The sequence below is a fragment of the Rhinopithecus roxellana genome, chromosome 10, assembly GCF_007565055.1.
Source record: "Rhinopithecus roxellana isolate Shanxi Qingling chromosome 10, ASM756505v1, whole genome shotgun sequence".
NCBI lineage: Eukaryota > Metazoa > Chordata > Mammalia > Primates > Cercopithecidae > Rhinopithecus > Rhinopithecus roxellana.
In genome coordinates this window covers 88,579,403-88,594,832 of record NC_044558.1, presented here as the reverse complement: position 1 = coordinate 88,594,832, position 15,430 = coordinate 88,579,403, and the positions used below count along the sequence as shown (strand labels likewise).

At 47.2% G+C, this 15,430-nt stretch overlaps 1 protein-coding gene across 2 annotated transcripts in view; it reads right to left on the bottom strand.

Moving 5' to 3' along the window:
* Window positions 1-4,590: 4,590 nt before the first annotated feature.
* FBXO21 (F-box protein 21) overlaps window positions 4,591-15,430 on the bottom strand; it is a 49,836-nt gene continuing 38,996 nt past the window's right edge. Inside the window, exon 12 of one of the 2 annotated variants that reach the window (XM_030938937.1) lies at window positions 4,591-7,532. In XM_030938937.1, coding sequence (XP_030794797.1) covers window positions 7,342-7,532 — 191 coding nt within the window. In that variant the 3' untranslated portion in view covers window positions 4,591-7,341. The remainder of the gene's footprint in view (window positions 7,533-15,430) is intronic. The other variant, XM_030938938.1, reaches the window with a different exon arrangement.

The window sequence follows — 15,430 nt, the reverse complement described above, 5'->3', positions numbered from 1 at the left end:
ACACAAGAACCCAGGAGGCGGAGGCTCCAGTGAGCCAAGATTGTGCCACTGCATTCCAGCCTGGGTGACAGAGTAAGACTGTCTCAAAAAAAAAAAAAGCAGGTGGAAATTCTTTTTTTCTCTTGTTCTTTTTTCTCTTTTGAGATAGTCTTGCTCTGTCACCTAGGCTGGAGTGCAGTGGCACCATCACAGGTCACTGAAGCCTTGACCTCAAGCAACCTTCCTGCCTCAGCCTCCTAGGTAGTGGGGACTATAGGCGCAAGTTATCACACCTGGCTAATTTTTAAATTTTTTGTAGAGTCTTGCTATATTGCTCAGGCTGATCTCAAACTCCTAGCCTCAAGCGATCCCCCCACCTTCGCCTCCCAAAGTGTTGGGATTATACAAGCCACTGTGCCTAGCTGGAAATTCTAACCATGCAAGGATTCTATAAGACTGCCCAGTTCATTCTCCCAAAATCTCTCCTTTCTGTATTCTGGGCAACTTCCTTCCCTGCATTTACTAAACGACGCGTAGCTCTTCCCACTCCCAAAGACTTGAATCATTGTTCTTAGTTTTTTTTTTCTTAATTGCACAGCCAAATAGGAAGTAGAACTTCCTATGGAAGTATTAGCCCACTTTAAACTTAACAATAATAATAATAAACAAACAAAATCATCGAGGGGGCACCACTGTATCAAAACTCTAAACTCCATGGTGTTAGCCTAGCAGCCAAGTGGCAAGGAAACACCTCCCGGAGGCCGGAAGGCTGGAGAGCTCTATTTGGGGGTCAGATTTGGTAAAACTGTTGCTTTGGATTTGCAAGGTGGAACCACTGGCCCTGTAGCCAGTCTAGAGAAAGCAGCCAAAAGAGACAAGGAATACAGTGTGTAGATTGCTCTGTTGTTTATCACCAGGGAAGACAAGAAAAACAGGAGTGAAGCACAAATATGCTGGTTTGAGAACTAAAATGGAAAAGAGACTGAAATCCCAGGTGTCCTACATGGAAAAGGCCACTGCTTCTGCACACCAACAAGAGATGAGAATGAAAATCAGCCATGCCAGTGGCTCGTGCCTGGAATCCCAGCACTTTGGGAGGCCGAAGCAGGTGAATCACTTAAGGCCAGTAGTTCGAGACCAGCCTGGCCAACATGGTGAAACCCTGTCTCTACTAAATATACAAAAATTAGCTGGGAGTGGTGGTGTACACCAGTAATCCCAGTCACTTGGGAGGCTGAGGCACAAGAACTGCTTGAACCCAGAAGGCAGAGGTTGCAGTGAGCCAAGATCACGTCACCGCACTCCAGCCTGGGCGACAGAGCAAGACTCCGTCTCAGAAAAAAAGGCCAGGTACAGTGGCTCACACCTGTAATCCTAGCACTTCGGGAGGCTCTGGTGGGTGGATCACAAGGTCATGAGATCGAGACCATCCTGGCCAATATGGTGAAACCCCGTCTCTACTAAAAATACAAAAATTAGCTGGGTGTGGTGGCACACGCCTGTAATCCCAGCTACTCGGGAGGCTGAGGCAGGAGAATCACTGGAACCTGGGAGTCCGAGGTTGCAGCGAGCCGAGGTCGTGCCGCTACACTCCAACCTGGTGACAGAGCCAGACTCCATCTCAAAGGAAATCACCGAACAACAAAGGCCCGTTAAACGCTTGTAATCAGCACTTTGGGAAGGCGAGGCAGGTGGATCACCTGAGGTCAGGCGATTGAGACCAGCCCGATGACTGACATGGTGAAACCCCATCTCCACTAAAAATACAAAATTAGCCGAGGGTGGTGGCATATGTCTGTAATCCCAGCTCCTCGGGTGGCTGAGGCAGGAGAAGCGCTTGAACCCGGGAGACAGAGGTTGCAGTGAGCTGAGACTGCGCCACTGCACTCCAGCCTGGGCAACAAGAGCGAAACTCTGTCTCAAAAAGCAACAACAAAAAAAAACGTTTTTCACTTAAGCAGCGAGCCTCACCTTTGGTTAATATCAGATGAAGGCAGCCACATTAAGTCAGGGGGGAGAGCCAAGAGGCAATAAAGCAGGCTGGAAAGTTCTGAAAAAGAACACAGGCTACAATTACTGGCACCAATAGGTTAATAGCCTGCTAAGCTTTACAGGGAATCATTGCCAGAGGAATCATAAGCTTGTTGTACAAATAAGTAAAAATCTTGGACAGGCCCCTAAAGCTGCACCCAACAGGAAGCGGAGTGTGAAAGTCAGCCAGCACCCAGGCAGGATGCACCTGGCACCCACTTCTGAGGAGACCAGAGAGGATGAGATTTGAGGCAAGAACTTCCCAGAGGGCAGGGAGTTCCTCCCAGAGAGCAGAGTCAGGGCTTATGCAAGAAATGTCACCCCCGGCCATGACAAGGGCAGGGGTCTTAACAAGGTCCCCCGCCAGTGGGATTTCATCCCTGCTAGAGACCAGCAACTTCTGTTTCATTCTTTCTTTTCCCCAAATGGGAGTTCTTACTGCAGCTACTGTCCCTGCTTCACCTCTGAACGGGCACTGGGGGTGGGGGATCCTGGAGGTGCCACGCTGGGCCGATGGAGGGAACTTGCACGGCCCAGAAAAACTGGGCCGAGGAGGATGCAGGGACCGCGGAGGGTTCTGGGGGCGAGGCACACACAAGTTGGTGCCCACCAAACCTTTTCTCTTCCTTTCGGGCCCACAGGAAACCACTTGGCACCTCCTCTGGAAAGAGGGCATGGCCGGGCCCTTGAGATCTGGCTGTTGAGGCAGAGCTAGCGACGTGACCCACGCGGTGAGGTCTGCTCCCTGCTTCTGCAGCCATCTCCGGTGGAGACCGAGTGTACACAGGCAGTGCCACCTGAGGGGAACTCCACTGCCTCTATGTGCTACTGAGGCAGGGGCAACTGAGCCGGAGACTGGAGAAATGTGTCCGTCCCCACAGACAGCCTGGCTTAACTGTCCGTGGCTGTTTCCTGCCATGGAGGAGCACACTGGAGTGGCCTGTGTGGTGGACCAGAGCTTCTAGCCACACTATGTTCTGTCTCCTTTCCTAGAACACAACTGGACGACGTTTCCCGCCTCCATGCAAAATGAAAGTGGACATAAGGGGTGACACTTCCACACCCAGCTCATGGAAGCTCCCGGATGGTCACAGCCCTCCATGCTGCCCCGATTTCAGGCTGGATGGAGACAGACGGCTCAGGGTGCTCTGTCTCTGATGCCTGCACTGGGGCTGCCCTGCCAGCCCATTCCCCTGCCCAGTATTATGGAAGCAAAAAAGTTCTATGGTGTTGGAGCCATTGTCGCTTTTCGGGTCTATTTATTACAGAACTAGCATAGCCCTAATACAGTCATTGCTACGTGACCATAACACATGTATTCTATAATTGCACATAATTTTATTCACCGAAGGGATGTCCTTTACCTTCAAGATTCTAAATTTTCAGAAATGCAACACTCAAGGTTAAAGTTGCAGCTAGACCAAGGCTAAACCATGGCGAGGTAGTTGCTTGCGCCGGAGCGTGTGGGTGTGAACAGCTGGAGCTCAGTGGTTCCTGGCGACTCAGGGACCACCTGTATTCCACATCCGGCGTCCCACCCACGCACACGCAGTATGACCTGGGTTTCCCCCTTATAGAGTGGAATGCTAAGTGCCTACACCCTAGCCCCGGTCAGCCAACTATGGCCTGTGGGCACCATCTCGTCTGCAGCCTGTTTTTGTACAGCCCTTGAGCTAAGAATGTTGTTGACACTTTTAAAAACAGAGAACATGCGACAGCCTGTACGCGGCCTGCAAAGCCTAAAACTTTACTAATCTGCGTCTGCCTCAACGGATTGCTGGGAGGATTACAAAGACTATTAGGCCAGTGCCCGGCTCGAAGTTAGCATGCCACACAAAATAATCACGTCTCCAAAAAGCAATTGTCCCACATCCAAATTCTGCATTTTGTCCAGCTGATGTCTCTCCTTCCCTCCAAAAAAAAGACAAAATAAAAACACGAAGAGCTGCATCTTGATCATCATGGTCACAGACACTCTTCAGTTAAAAAGTTGCTGGTAGTCTGAGTTCACTTACTTGGGAGTATGGACTAAGGAGGGGAAAGCAAAGATACCTGACAGCAGCAGCAGAAAGCCTGCAACACGGCAGCTCTGCTCAGTGTTCTCCGTGGAGAAAGACTGAAACGTTGAAAAATGAGAACGAGACTTTAAGTAGATAGTATGCAATGGAAAACTGAGCCGGCAACAGTACTTAATGCTGGTTTTCTCAATAAAATCATTCTGCTGTGTAAATGCGCTTCTAATGGGGATCTGTTATAGGTCTCAGGCAGGCAACATGAAAGCTGGCCTTTCAAAATCTGATTAGGTAGATAATGTTTGCAAACATGACGCCTGGCAAAACCAGTCTGATTCTAAGGTAAACTCATTTTGGACATAACTGATGTCTCGCTGAGACAGCTTTTCAAAGCATGTCTGCAAACACTGGACCCCCGGGGATGGTGCGTGCGTGTAGGGGAGGGAAATTCCAGGGTTGAATATATCAAGATGACATACACGCTGCACACTTCTCTTAGAAAGTCACGGCGCACAGTACTGTGCGTTACGGGTATGGAGAAACACCACCATAGAGTCGACTGACTTTGTTTAACCTATAACCTTTTTTCCTCCCACATTAATAGGTAGTAACATTACACAGAATCAGTGCTCTGGAGACATTTTGGACACATCGTATACAGCGCAGCCATTCAAATCAACGGCAACAGAACGCACGAAGAACCTGGTTTTCTTTCAAAGCATGAGCAGTTCTCATTTTACAACATGTGTAACTTAACATAATTCAAAAAGTGCAATCTTTGCATGACAACCAGATAATTCTCAGAGGTTACTAGTGAGCTGATAAAATTAACGTTTGGCAACGAGGTCATGGTTTACAGGTAGGCTGTCCGCTCACCAATGCTCAGAAAAATTCAGCAGAACATACTTTTCATATTTAGATCCGAAGAGAGGTGAGAGACATTCTACTCAAGTCATGGCTGGGCTTTCTGTCCCGAAACGAAATTGGGCAGGCCATTTGCGTGGTTTCTCTGGATAAGTTCCATTTATTAATCATTGTACAAAAAAATCTTGGCATTCATTTGAAGAGAAAAGAAGTTGCTATATCCAAATATTTAACATTTTAACATAGTGAAAGTTCGACTTTTATAACAGGGCTTTTTAAAATGGAGAAAAGTTTTGGAAAATTTTTAAAAAGAAACTTATGATTTATTAGAGTACAGGATCCAAAACACGTTTTTTAGAAAAATATAAAGTGCCCAAATACCAACTTACACAGGTGATACAGGCTTCCTGGAGCCCCGTGAAGCATTCATGAAGAAAGACATTTAAAAACAGTCTAGGTACATATTTACAGCTGGGTCAGTAAAGGTAAAACCATCTTTCTTGGCTTTGATGTTTCTAAGAAAAAAGGAAATCAATCAAACCAGAAAACCAACCATTGCAACTCTCAGCATGCTCAGTTTCTTATTAATGCATCCCATTCATATTCATTCCATATTACTGAACTTTCCCCTTTAAATCAGAGTAGTGTACAATCCTCCCAACCTCGGCGGGTCAGGTGCTGTGAGTGCTCACATTTTCAGATGCAGGTTCAAATCCTTCGACTTTGGATTTGACTGATGAGGAACGTGGACAGTGGATAATAGCTAATTCAGGCTGGAGGAGCCAGGGGCCAAATCCCCATCTCTTTCTAGTAACTGCTTAAAGCCTTCCCTTGCTATGAAGTGGTCTCAGGTGGCTTTCCAAACCTCAGTCACCCCAGGGTTTCCAAAGGGTAAACAAGCAGCAGGCATTCAATGTGGGTGAGAATACTGCATGCAGAGGGAAAGACAGGTGCACAGACAGGTGCACAGACAGGCCCCTAATGCCCCATACATTAGAGCAACTGCATCATTTTAAACGCTGAGAGCAAAGTAACTAGGTCCTAACTTCAGAAGTTAGCTTCTACTGATTAATGACGAGATTAGCTCACTTGAGAACCGGCAGGCCGAGAGTTGGGGGAGCTTTGGAGCTGCACGAAGGCGTGCAGTTACTCTGGGCTCAGTTACTAAGAACTTCGGAAAGGAGCCAGTGCCATCTGAACACACAGTCAGGCTTTCCCAAAAGACGCCATAACAGGTTTCATCCTGCTGCTTTCAGGACCCTGGCGGCTTGGAAAAGCAGATTCCAACACACACCTCTCCTTTCACGCAAGTCCAACACTCATCAAATCAAAGACATTCTCTCTCTTTCTAACCTGCCACATTCCAACAGGCCTTGAAGTGACTCTAAGGAATAGCAAGAGGTGTGAAACCACTTTTTTTCCCTTCAAAACCTTTTTTTTTTTTTTAAGGTTCGTGATTTTTTTTTTTTTTCTGATTACAAAAGCAAAACTTCGTTTTTTGGTCTTTGGAGACCATGGAGTATGACTTCTAAGAGCAAACATTTAACATCAGATTTGTATGTCTCACTACAAAAAGAACCCATCACTGATGTAAGACCTACTCATGATATTGAAGTAGATTTTTAAAATTAAAAAATAAAAGTAGTCATTTAAAAGGAAGGAATTGTAGATGAATATGGAAAAATCCATTCACAAAGTTCACTATTTGCATTTTCTCAAAGAATTTTATGTAATAAAATAGAAAACTAATGATTTATAGAGATGTGCATAAACTCAAGAGAGGAATATGGAAGGGAAAACTGTGTTATATTCCCATTTAAATTTAAAAAAAAAAGATAAAACACTTGAAATCTGTGTTTCACATATTAGAAAAAAATAAATTCAAATGATTCTAATTACCATTAGCTTGTTAATGTCTCCATCTCTAAGATGCTGCCAAGAGAGCACACAACTTTACCTCTGAATATGCAACTAAATTCAGGGTAAAAAGACACACAGTCCTCACTCGGGACCGAACATGTTCCACAGAGAAATCAGAAGGAAATTATTGCAAATGCATAACCCCATCTGTCCAGCCAAGGAAATGTTCTGAGACAAATGCAGACAAGCGGGGGAATGGAGTGAATACAAAGAATGATTACAGGAGCGTCGACTGTGAGACCTCATGAAGACAGAATGTCACAAACTGTCACCACAGGACAAGCATACAAGCCATGCCACTGACACAGTGCCTTTCAGATTAATTCACTAGTGTAGGCGGAGAGCAACATTGTCTTTGCAGCTGGGGAAGAGCACACGGTATTTAAACTTAGTAGGAGGCAACCAGCACTACTGGTGGAGTGGCTTTCCTGGTGCAGCAGGTCCCGCGGGCTCCGTGGAGACGTCTTCTTCCGGAGTCCCGTTCTCTTGGAAGATAGCAGCAGCAGCAGCAAAGGTGCAATGTCCTCTCTAGACTTTACTCATCTATGCTCTCTTTCTTTGCACTGTAAATATTTTGCACCGTTTCATAGACGAACTCCAGATCTTCTGGATACCGGATCTCCAGCTCTGCGTTTGGGATGTAGTGAGTGCCAGTAAACTCTGAGAAATAGCGTCCCACATCAGGGTGTGAGATTTCTTGAGGCTCCACGTTGTATTCCAAGTTTTCTGTTGGTAAAGAGGCACACGGGCATTCTCATTACAATGTCCACTGCTGCCACGCCTTTCCTCCAGAGAACCTCCCATCACCCCTTCCACGTGGCATTTTTGAGGTAGAGAAGGGAAGACTGAAGACGTTTATGGAGTCAAGAGAGGGTAATGGGACAAGGGCAGCGAGTGGCAATCAGGAGAAGGTGGGTGGTGGCACAGCTACCCCAAGAGCTCCCCCACGGAACAGCAGGATTTTCCTAATCTCTGAGCAGGATGTCTGGCTCCAGCAAAACTCCAAAGGTCTCTTGGGCAGTGGCAAACTGGAGATTCAACAGGTCTCTCTGACTGGACAACGGGACAAGATTATCCCTGCCTGCTCTTTTTTTGGCAGTGGCTAAGTTTCTGAAGCTGTGTTATCACATGGTGACAAGCCTCGTACCTGCCACCCCTCTCCTCAATTCACAGGAGCCCCTCACGCAGACCACACTTTCCACCCGAGCTCTTTCCAACAATGGCTTTCAACAGCGAGCAGCCTCTTTCCAGGGCTGCTGTGAGACTGCGGGATGAGTGGAAGATGGTTTGCGCCTCCAGACCCCATGTGGATATCAGACATTATCATCTGGTCGGGCGTGGTGGCTCAAGCCTGTAATCCCAGCACTTTGGGAGGCCGAGACGGGCGGATCACGAGGTCAGGAGATCGAGACCATCCTGGCTAACACGGTGAAATCCCGTCTCTACTAAAAATAAATACAAAAAACTAGCCGGGCAAGGTGGCGGGCGCCTGTAGTCCCAGCTGCTCAGGAGGCTGAGGCAGGAGAATGGCGTGAACCCGGGAGGCAGAGCTTGCAGTGAGCTGAGATCCGGCCACTGTGCTCCAGCCTGGGCGACAGAGCGAGACTCCGTCTCAAAAAAAAAAAAAAAAAAAAAACAGACATTATCATCTGTACCATCTCTTGGGAAAACCATGCTACCTCTTCTCCCTGTTCTCTATTTCGCCACTAGAGAAAGAGAAAATAAAGCTGGGGCAGTGGCTTACACCTGTAATCCCAGCACTTTGGGAGACCAAGGCGGGAGGATCACCTGAGGTCAGGAGTTCGAGACCAGCCTGACTAACATGGTGAAACCCTGTCTCTACTAAAAATACAAAAACTAGCCAGGCATGGTGGTGTACTCCTGTAGTCTCAGGTACTCAGAAGGCTGAGGCAGGAAAATCCATCGAACCTGGGAGGTGGAGGTTGCAGTGAACTGAGATTATGCCATTGCACTCCAGCCTGGATGACAAGAACAAAACTCCATCTCAAAAAAATAAATGAAAGAAAAGAAAAGAAAAGAAAAAAGAAAAGAAAGAGAAAGAAAGGAGGGAGGGAGGGAGGGAGGGAGGGAAGGAAGGAAAGAAGGAAGAAAGAGAGAGAGAAAGAAAGAGAAAATAAGACCGGAGGGCCAGGCGCGGCGGCTCATGCCTGTAATCCCAGCACTTTGGGAGGCTGAGGCAGGGGGTCATGAAGTCAGGAGTTTAAGACCGGCCTGGCCAAGATGGTAAAACTCCATCTCTACCAAAAATACAAAAATTAGCCAGGCCTGGTGGCAGGCGCCTGTAATCCCAGTTACTTGGGAGGCTGAGGCAGAGAACTGCTTGAACCCGGGAGGCAGAGGTTGCAGTGAGCCAAGATCACACCACTGCACTCCAGCCTGGGCAACAGAGCGAGACTCCATCTCCCAAAAAAAAAAAAAAAAAAAAAAAAAGAGAGACAATACAGGCAAGGTATTCGAAAGGCTTGGTTTCCCACCTCCCAAGAATAACTGGAACAAGGCTCCTCTACAGGGCCAGTTAAAGGACGGTGCTTTGTGCACCCTTCTTTGCTGTCCACGGAGGCCTGGCCCAAGACTGGGTGTGGCCCGATTCAGAAGAAGCCCAGCCATGCCCTCCATGACCTAGCACCGGAAGGGAGCTGGGCTGGGCAGATCCTCCTATTGTGACTGTGTCCCCAGGGCACCCCAGTTCCAATCACTCCGAAGCCATCCTTGGCACTGCCCATCACCCGAATGAACGCAAGTGGGTCTATGAATGAATACCGGTAAAGCCAACGGATGAGCTTACCGACACAAACTGTGTGGCCTATTATGTCTTAAACAGCTGGGTTAAACGCTCTGAAAAACAAAGTCAGGGCATCAGAGGCCCTGCATCCCCAAAGTACACAGGAAGAACGCAGGCATCTTTCTGAAGCACTGACTTTAACTGGTATTTGTCTTTGGGGAGGGGGGGAAGAGTTGTAGGACTCAACTTGCAGGGTTTTTTTTTAACCACAAAACAGGAGGAGCTGAAGAAATGTGCTAATATGTTGTTTTAGGCTGTTTCTGCAGACTGTGACCAGGGACAGAACTGTCTGAACAAATCAGTACCACTGAGGAAGTCAGACACGTCATGTGCAGAGATGAATGTATGGAGGCTGTTTACCTGAACAGTACTTATGCTAGAAAAATGGAAGAGCTGTGTAAACGTCCGAGTGTGGGCCACTGTGTGAATAAATGATGGCACACTAATTCAGCAAAGCAGGAGGCGGCCATGAAAATGAGCAACCTGTTTGTAAGATCCTCCAAGAAACGCGGGGGTAGAAAGGCTGTACCACTTAGAAAGGGCCTGGAAGGCCACGGATCAGGGGTTGTTCCATGATGTGGCACAGTGACAGAGTTTAAACTGGGTACTTACAATGTGCCAGACCCCACAGTGGCATCACAGGCACCCTCGCCAAGTAACCCTCGAAGGAGCCCCCTTCTGCTTTTGAGTGGGCTGCCCAAGGATTTAACCCCAGACTCAAACCAGACAGTCCCTTTCCAGAGCTGAAGGGAACCAGACAAAAGAAAAACCCAACAGTCAGGAGACAGCAGGCAGGGAGGGGCTGGGTAGACTTAGAGAACGCCGCTGCCCTCAAAAGGACGCTCCAGCCCACGTTACACAGAAGAGCTTGTGGTTTCAGGACCTCCCACTTTTTCCAGAAGGAAACTGAGTCATCCACTAACTCTGATCTCTCTACTGTCACCAGTAGGTCTCTAGAGATGATTTTCTCTTGGGAAAAATCAATAAATGTTAAAAAAAAAAAATGCTGCAAATGTTTCAAAATGCCACTGGCTAAGATGCCCTTTCCTGTCCACCCACTGCTGCCACCTCCCTCTTCACATCCAGTGACAGAAGGAATCAACTAGCAAAGCGTATCTTCCTTGAGGAGGCTTGTGGTGACATGACCACGACCCAGTATCTTAACCAGGCCAGCTGTCAGGGCCCTGGCCTTTGGACTTCCTATTCTTTTTTGTAGAGACAGGGTCTCGCTACGTTGCCCAGGCTGGTTTCAAACTCCTGGGCTCAAATGATCCTCCTGTCGTGGCCTCCCAAAGTGTTGGGATTCCAAGTGTGAGCCACCACACCTGGCCATGTTTGGATCGTCTGGCAGAGCTGCACAGAAATAGCAGAGGGAGAGTCAAGATTCTTGGAATACCATCGAGACAAAATCCGCTTTGCTCTAAGGGAACCACTGTTACCTGTCATTGGTAAGCAGGACATAGATATCTGAAGTACAGAGAATTCAAGCAGGTAGTTTAGAACAACTGCTTTGTTGCCAGTTCGTCTGGAGCAATAGTTCTCATCTGGGGGCTCTTTTGCTACCAAAGGGACATCTGGTAAGGTCTGCAGACATTTTTGGTTGTTGTAATTGAGAGCTGCTGCCAGCTTGTAGTGGGTGGAGGCCAGGGATGCTGCTAAGTACCCTACAACGCATAGGACGGCTCCCCACAAATGGCTATCTTGACCAAAATGTTACTAGTGCTGGGCTGAGAAGCCCTGCTCCAGAGCCGCAGCCCTGGAAGTGTTTCAGCATTGTTCCCTTCTCCTCCACATTTTCCTTTCTACGTATTATAGAGGAACAGCCTGGTGTTAGTAACATTCAGCTTCTGTTGGGAGGAGGAAGGAAGGGGAAACTCAGGCTATCATCCACAGATCTGCCAGGGCAACGTGACCCAACAGCTACCGCACAGAATTCTGAACATGGGCCCAGAACGAGGTACACGCAAAGTCCAGGCAGGGACAGTGGGAAACCAGGCGACAGGTAAATGACAGTCCACGAGGGCGCTCCCAGCCCCACTCCTGGCTGTTAGAGAGAAAGAAGGACTGGATTTGGTGCATTTACTGGCCGGGGCTCCTAGCTTGCTAAGAAGCAGAACAGGAAAAAAGTAACAACATAATGAAGTTGGCGCCTACGTATTATGAAAGAAAAATAAATGCCAATCCACTAAGAAGATTTTCACAAAGTTTACTTTTAAGAAAAATGATAAATCTAAGTAACACAAAACTTAATTGAGTAAAACATGAACCAGGCACCAATGAAAAGTTCTGAAAAATCTTGAGGAATCTTCCTGGATTCTCTTCAAGTTTTCAGAAAAATCTGTCTGCTTATTTTAAATTTTCAGCTACCCCAAAATATATGAATAAATACTATGGAAACAGCACCCAAGTCCTGTGTGGGCACCTGTCCTGTCCTGATCCGGTCCTCCTCTCCAAGAGAAAAGCACCATTGGTGTGAGTGTGTCTTTTCAGTCCTCCTATGAGCACATACATATGCAGCTAGATACCCGAAGTATACTTAAAATTTGGTATTGCTTTATGTGCTTTATACTTAGAATACTTACACAAAACGTATTCTAAGCACTCGCCCGCAACTGGCTTATTCAATTGCAGCTTAGTATTCATTCCAGTCTGCATAGACCCCAGGCTACTAGAAGAGTTCTTATGAGTGACAACTGTCTTGCTATTTTAACGAGGGGGCCACAGGCCTCCTTGTACACGTGTGGAGGAATCGAGGTGGAACTGCGAGGCTGGAAGAGAATGCGTGCTTGAGATTTTTACAATTTGAAAGCCAGGGCCAAAGCATCCTCTGACATATTTGTGCCTCTTAACACAACCCCGCCCCCATGCAGGTGATCCCCATTCACCTCACCACACTTGCCAGCAGGTACAGCTGGCCATGGACCGTGTGTGTGTGTGTGTGTGTGTGTGTGTGTGTGTGTGTGTGTGTGTGTCGGGCAGGGAGGCCTGTCTGGGTGGAAAGCTGAGTTTGGAAGTATCAAATAAGTTATGGAAAAGGGAACCAACGTTTGTCGAGGACAGGCCATGTACCAAGCATCATACGAGGTGCTTTATCATACAGACAAAACTTAAGAACGAGATTTTCACATGGTAGCTGAATTGCTGGCTTTCCAATACAGCTGCTGACCTAGACTCGGGTAGTTGAATTCCTGGCCTTCCAATACGGCAGCTGACCTCGGCTCGGAGCCTCTGAGAAGCCCGGAAGGAGGCGGGACAGGAGCGGCATTCTCCCACCCAGGGCCATCAAAGTATCAAAGCGCGCCCCCTAGTGGGAACACAACATCACACACATGCAAGATGCCGGACATCCCATTAGGGATTTAGGTGAACACACTGGGGGAAGAATCCTCTTCATTGTACAAACTAAAACTATTTGAAGATGTCATATATGTATGTGATTTCTAATTCACTCTTCACCTTTCTGTGCAGAGCTAGTAATTAGAAAAGCATTATGAATGGGTTCTACCTGGGCTAATAGGATCACTGGAGTCAATGGCTGAAAATTTAGATCAAGAAAAATTTTTTAAAAATATATTTCATAAAAACACATTAATCCAGAAATGTTCAAAAACATATTTAATGTGTTTTTAAAATTTGGCCTTTCACTGGCTAAAAATGGGCAAATGTGAGCATAAAATTGTCCCACATGATTATAACACATTGAATAAATAAAAATCCAGGAATCTATGGCAGAGACAAGGGCAGGGGAAGAGAGATAGGGAGAGGGAAGGGAGAGGCAGGGAGGAAGAAGAAAGCTCTTGTTCATTGAAGTAGAGAGAACAACAGTGGTGGCAAAATAACCACTTGGCAATTCTCATATAAAGATTTAGGCAAGGTTATTCAAAAAGTGCTAGAACCACAATGTTCAAGGTCAGTGGGGAACAGGATCTTCACAGGACGCCACAGAGTGCCCACGTGGATTTCTTCATTGAAATAGTGAGTTACTATCTTAGCCAAGTGACGGAACTCAGCATCACTCACACAGGGCTCCTGATGAGACCCAGTGGGAAGCACGCGGCGAGGGATGTGAAGTATCCTCCCCAAGAATTCTTATCCTCATCTAATCAGGACTCAGACTTCACTTCCAGCTGGCAGACATCATACAGTTAAGGAACCAATGAGAGAAATCCAAAATGTTATACAATTTACAAGACAATGGCCAGGCACAGTGGCTCACACCTGTAATCTCAACACTTTAAGAGGCCGAAGTGGGCAGAATGCTTGAATCCAGGAGTTTGAGACCAGCCTGGGCCACATGGTGAACCCCGTTTCCACAAAAACACAAAAAATAGCCAGGTGTGGTGGCACATGCCTGTAGTCCCAGCTACTTGGGAGGCTGAGGTGGGAGGATCACTTGAGCCCAGGAGGTTAAGGCTGCAGTGACTCAGGTTTGCACCACTGCACTGGATTCTTCAAAAAGTCAAAGTCATATGAAGAAGGGGAAAAAAGATGAAGAATGAGGAACTGTCTTTAATAAGACAGACTAAAGAGAAAAAAACAACCAAATGCAGCGAATGAAATCTGGTTGGATCCTGATTTTAAAAAACCAGCAAAAAATAGGCATAAGGTTATTTTGTGACAATTGAGAAATTTGAAAACTATTAGATATTATAAAATAATTATTTGTTAGGTATGATACTGTAATTGCGGTTATGCAGAGGAATCTTCTTATACTTAGACATAATTCAGTATTTAGGTCATGTCTGCAATATTCTTTCAAATGGTGCAGGAAAAAAGTCAAGTCTCTATAGATAAAGCAAATATGGGAATCATTCACTGTTGAATCGACTGGAGGGTAAACGGGGGTATCTGATGTATTCTTTTAACTGTTCCACGTGTTTGAAAATGCTCTTCATCCAAACTTCCTATATATATATATAAAAAAGCCTCTCATTCATGACACACTTTCCCCTCATCTCACAGCTGTGTGTCTGTTTACTGCTGTCTCTCTCCGGGATGGATTCCCTCCCCCAGCTGAATGCGAGCCTCTCCGAGGGGTGTGGCATGGGAGCTGGGACACATCGTGGGCAAGCAGGAACTTCACATTCACCGAGCTCCCCAAGCTCACACTGGGCGAGGGGGGCAGAGCATTCAATAGGAAACAGCGGATGTGAAAGACAGGGAAGGACAGGGTGTCACGAAGTGCAGAGTGGGAACAAATGACCTGACCTCAAGGGGCAGGGAAGGGGCAGGGGTGAGAAGAGCTTCTGGAAGGAAGTGACAGGAAACCAGCAGGTGAGGCAGGGAAACCTATCAGTCAGGGGCAGCCAACTGTGTGAAGTCGTGCGAGCAAGAATGATGACTTCAAGGAAGATGAGCGGAAGTGGGCCGGGAGTATGCTGGGGGTGGGAACCGTGCTGGGGCTGTAAGGGGAAGGCCAGATCCCTAGGGCCTGGTAAAGCATTCCGGACTGCCTGCCGATGAGAAACTCCTAACGGTCAGTCAATTCAAGCAGCAAGTGGCCGGGGACACGCTAGGAAGATCCTCTTGCTGTTGCTAAGGAAAATGCTTGGTTGAGGACAGGCCTGGAGGCAGGTGCCAGTTAGGAAGTAGGCAAGCAGAGACCACCGGAATGGAAATGCGAGACACATGAGGAGACAGCCGTGGGTGTGTAGACAGATGTGTGGCGAGGGCGAGGGGAGATGAGCGAGACCCAGCCCCCATGTGGTGTCACTCAGTGAGATGGGCAGGCACAGTGAGATGGGCAGGCACAGTAAGATGGGCAGGCAGGAGCAGCGGGGATATGGGGGCAGCACAAAGCGTTCATGCTTTTTCTTTCTTT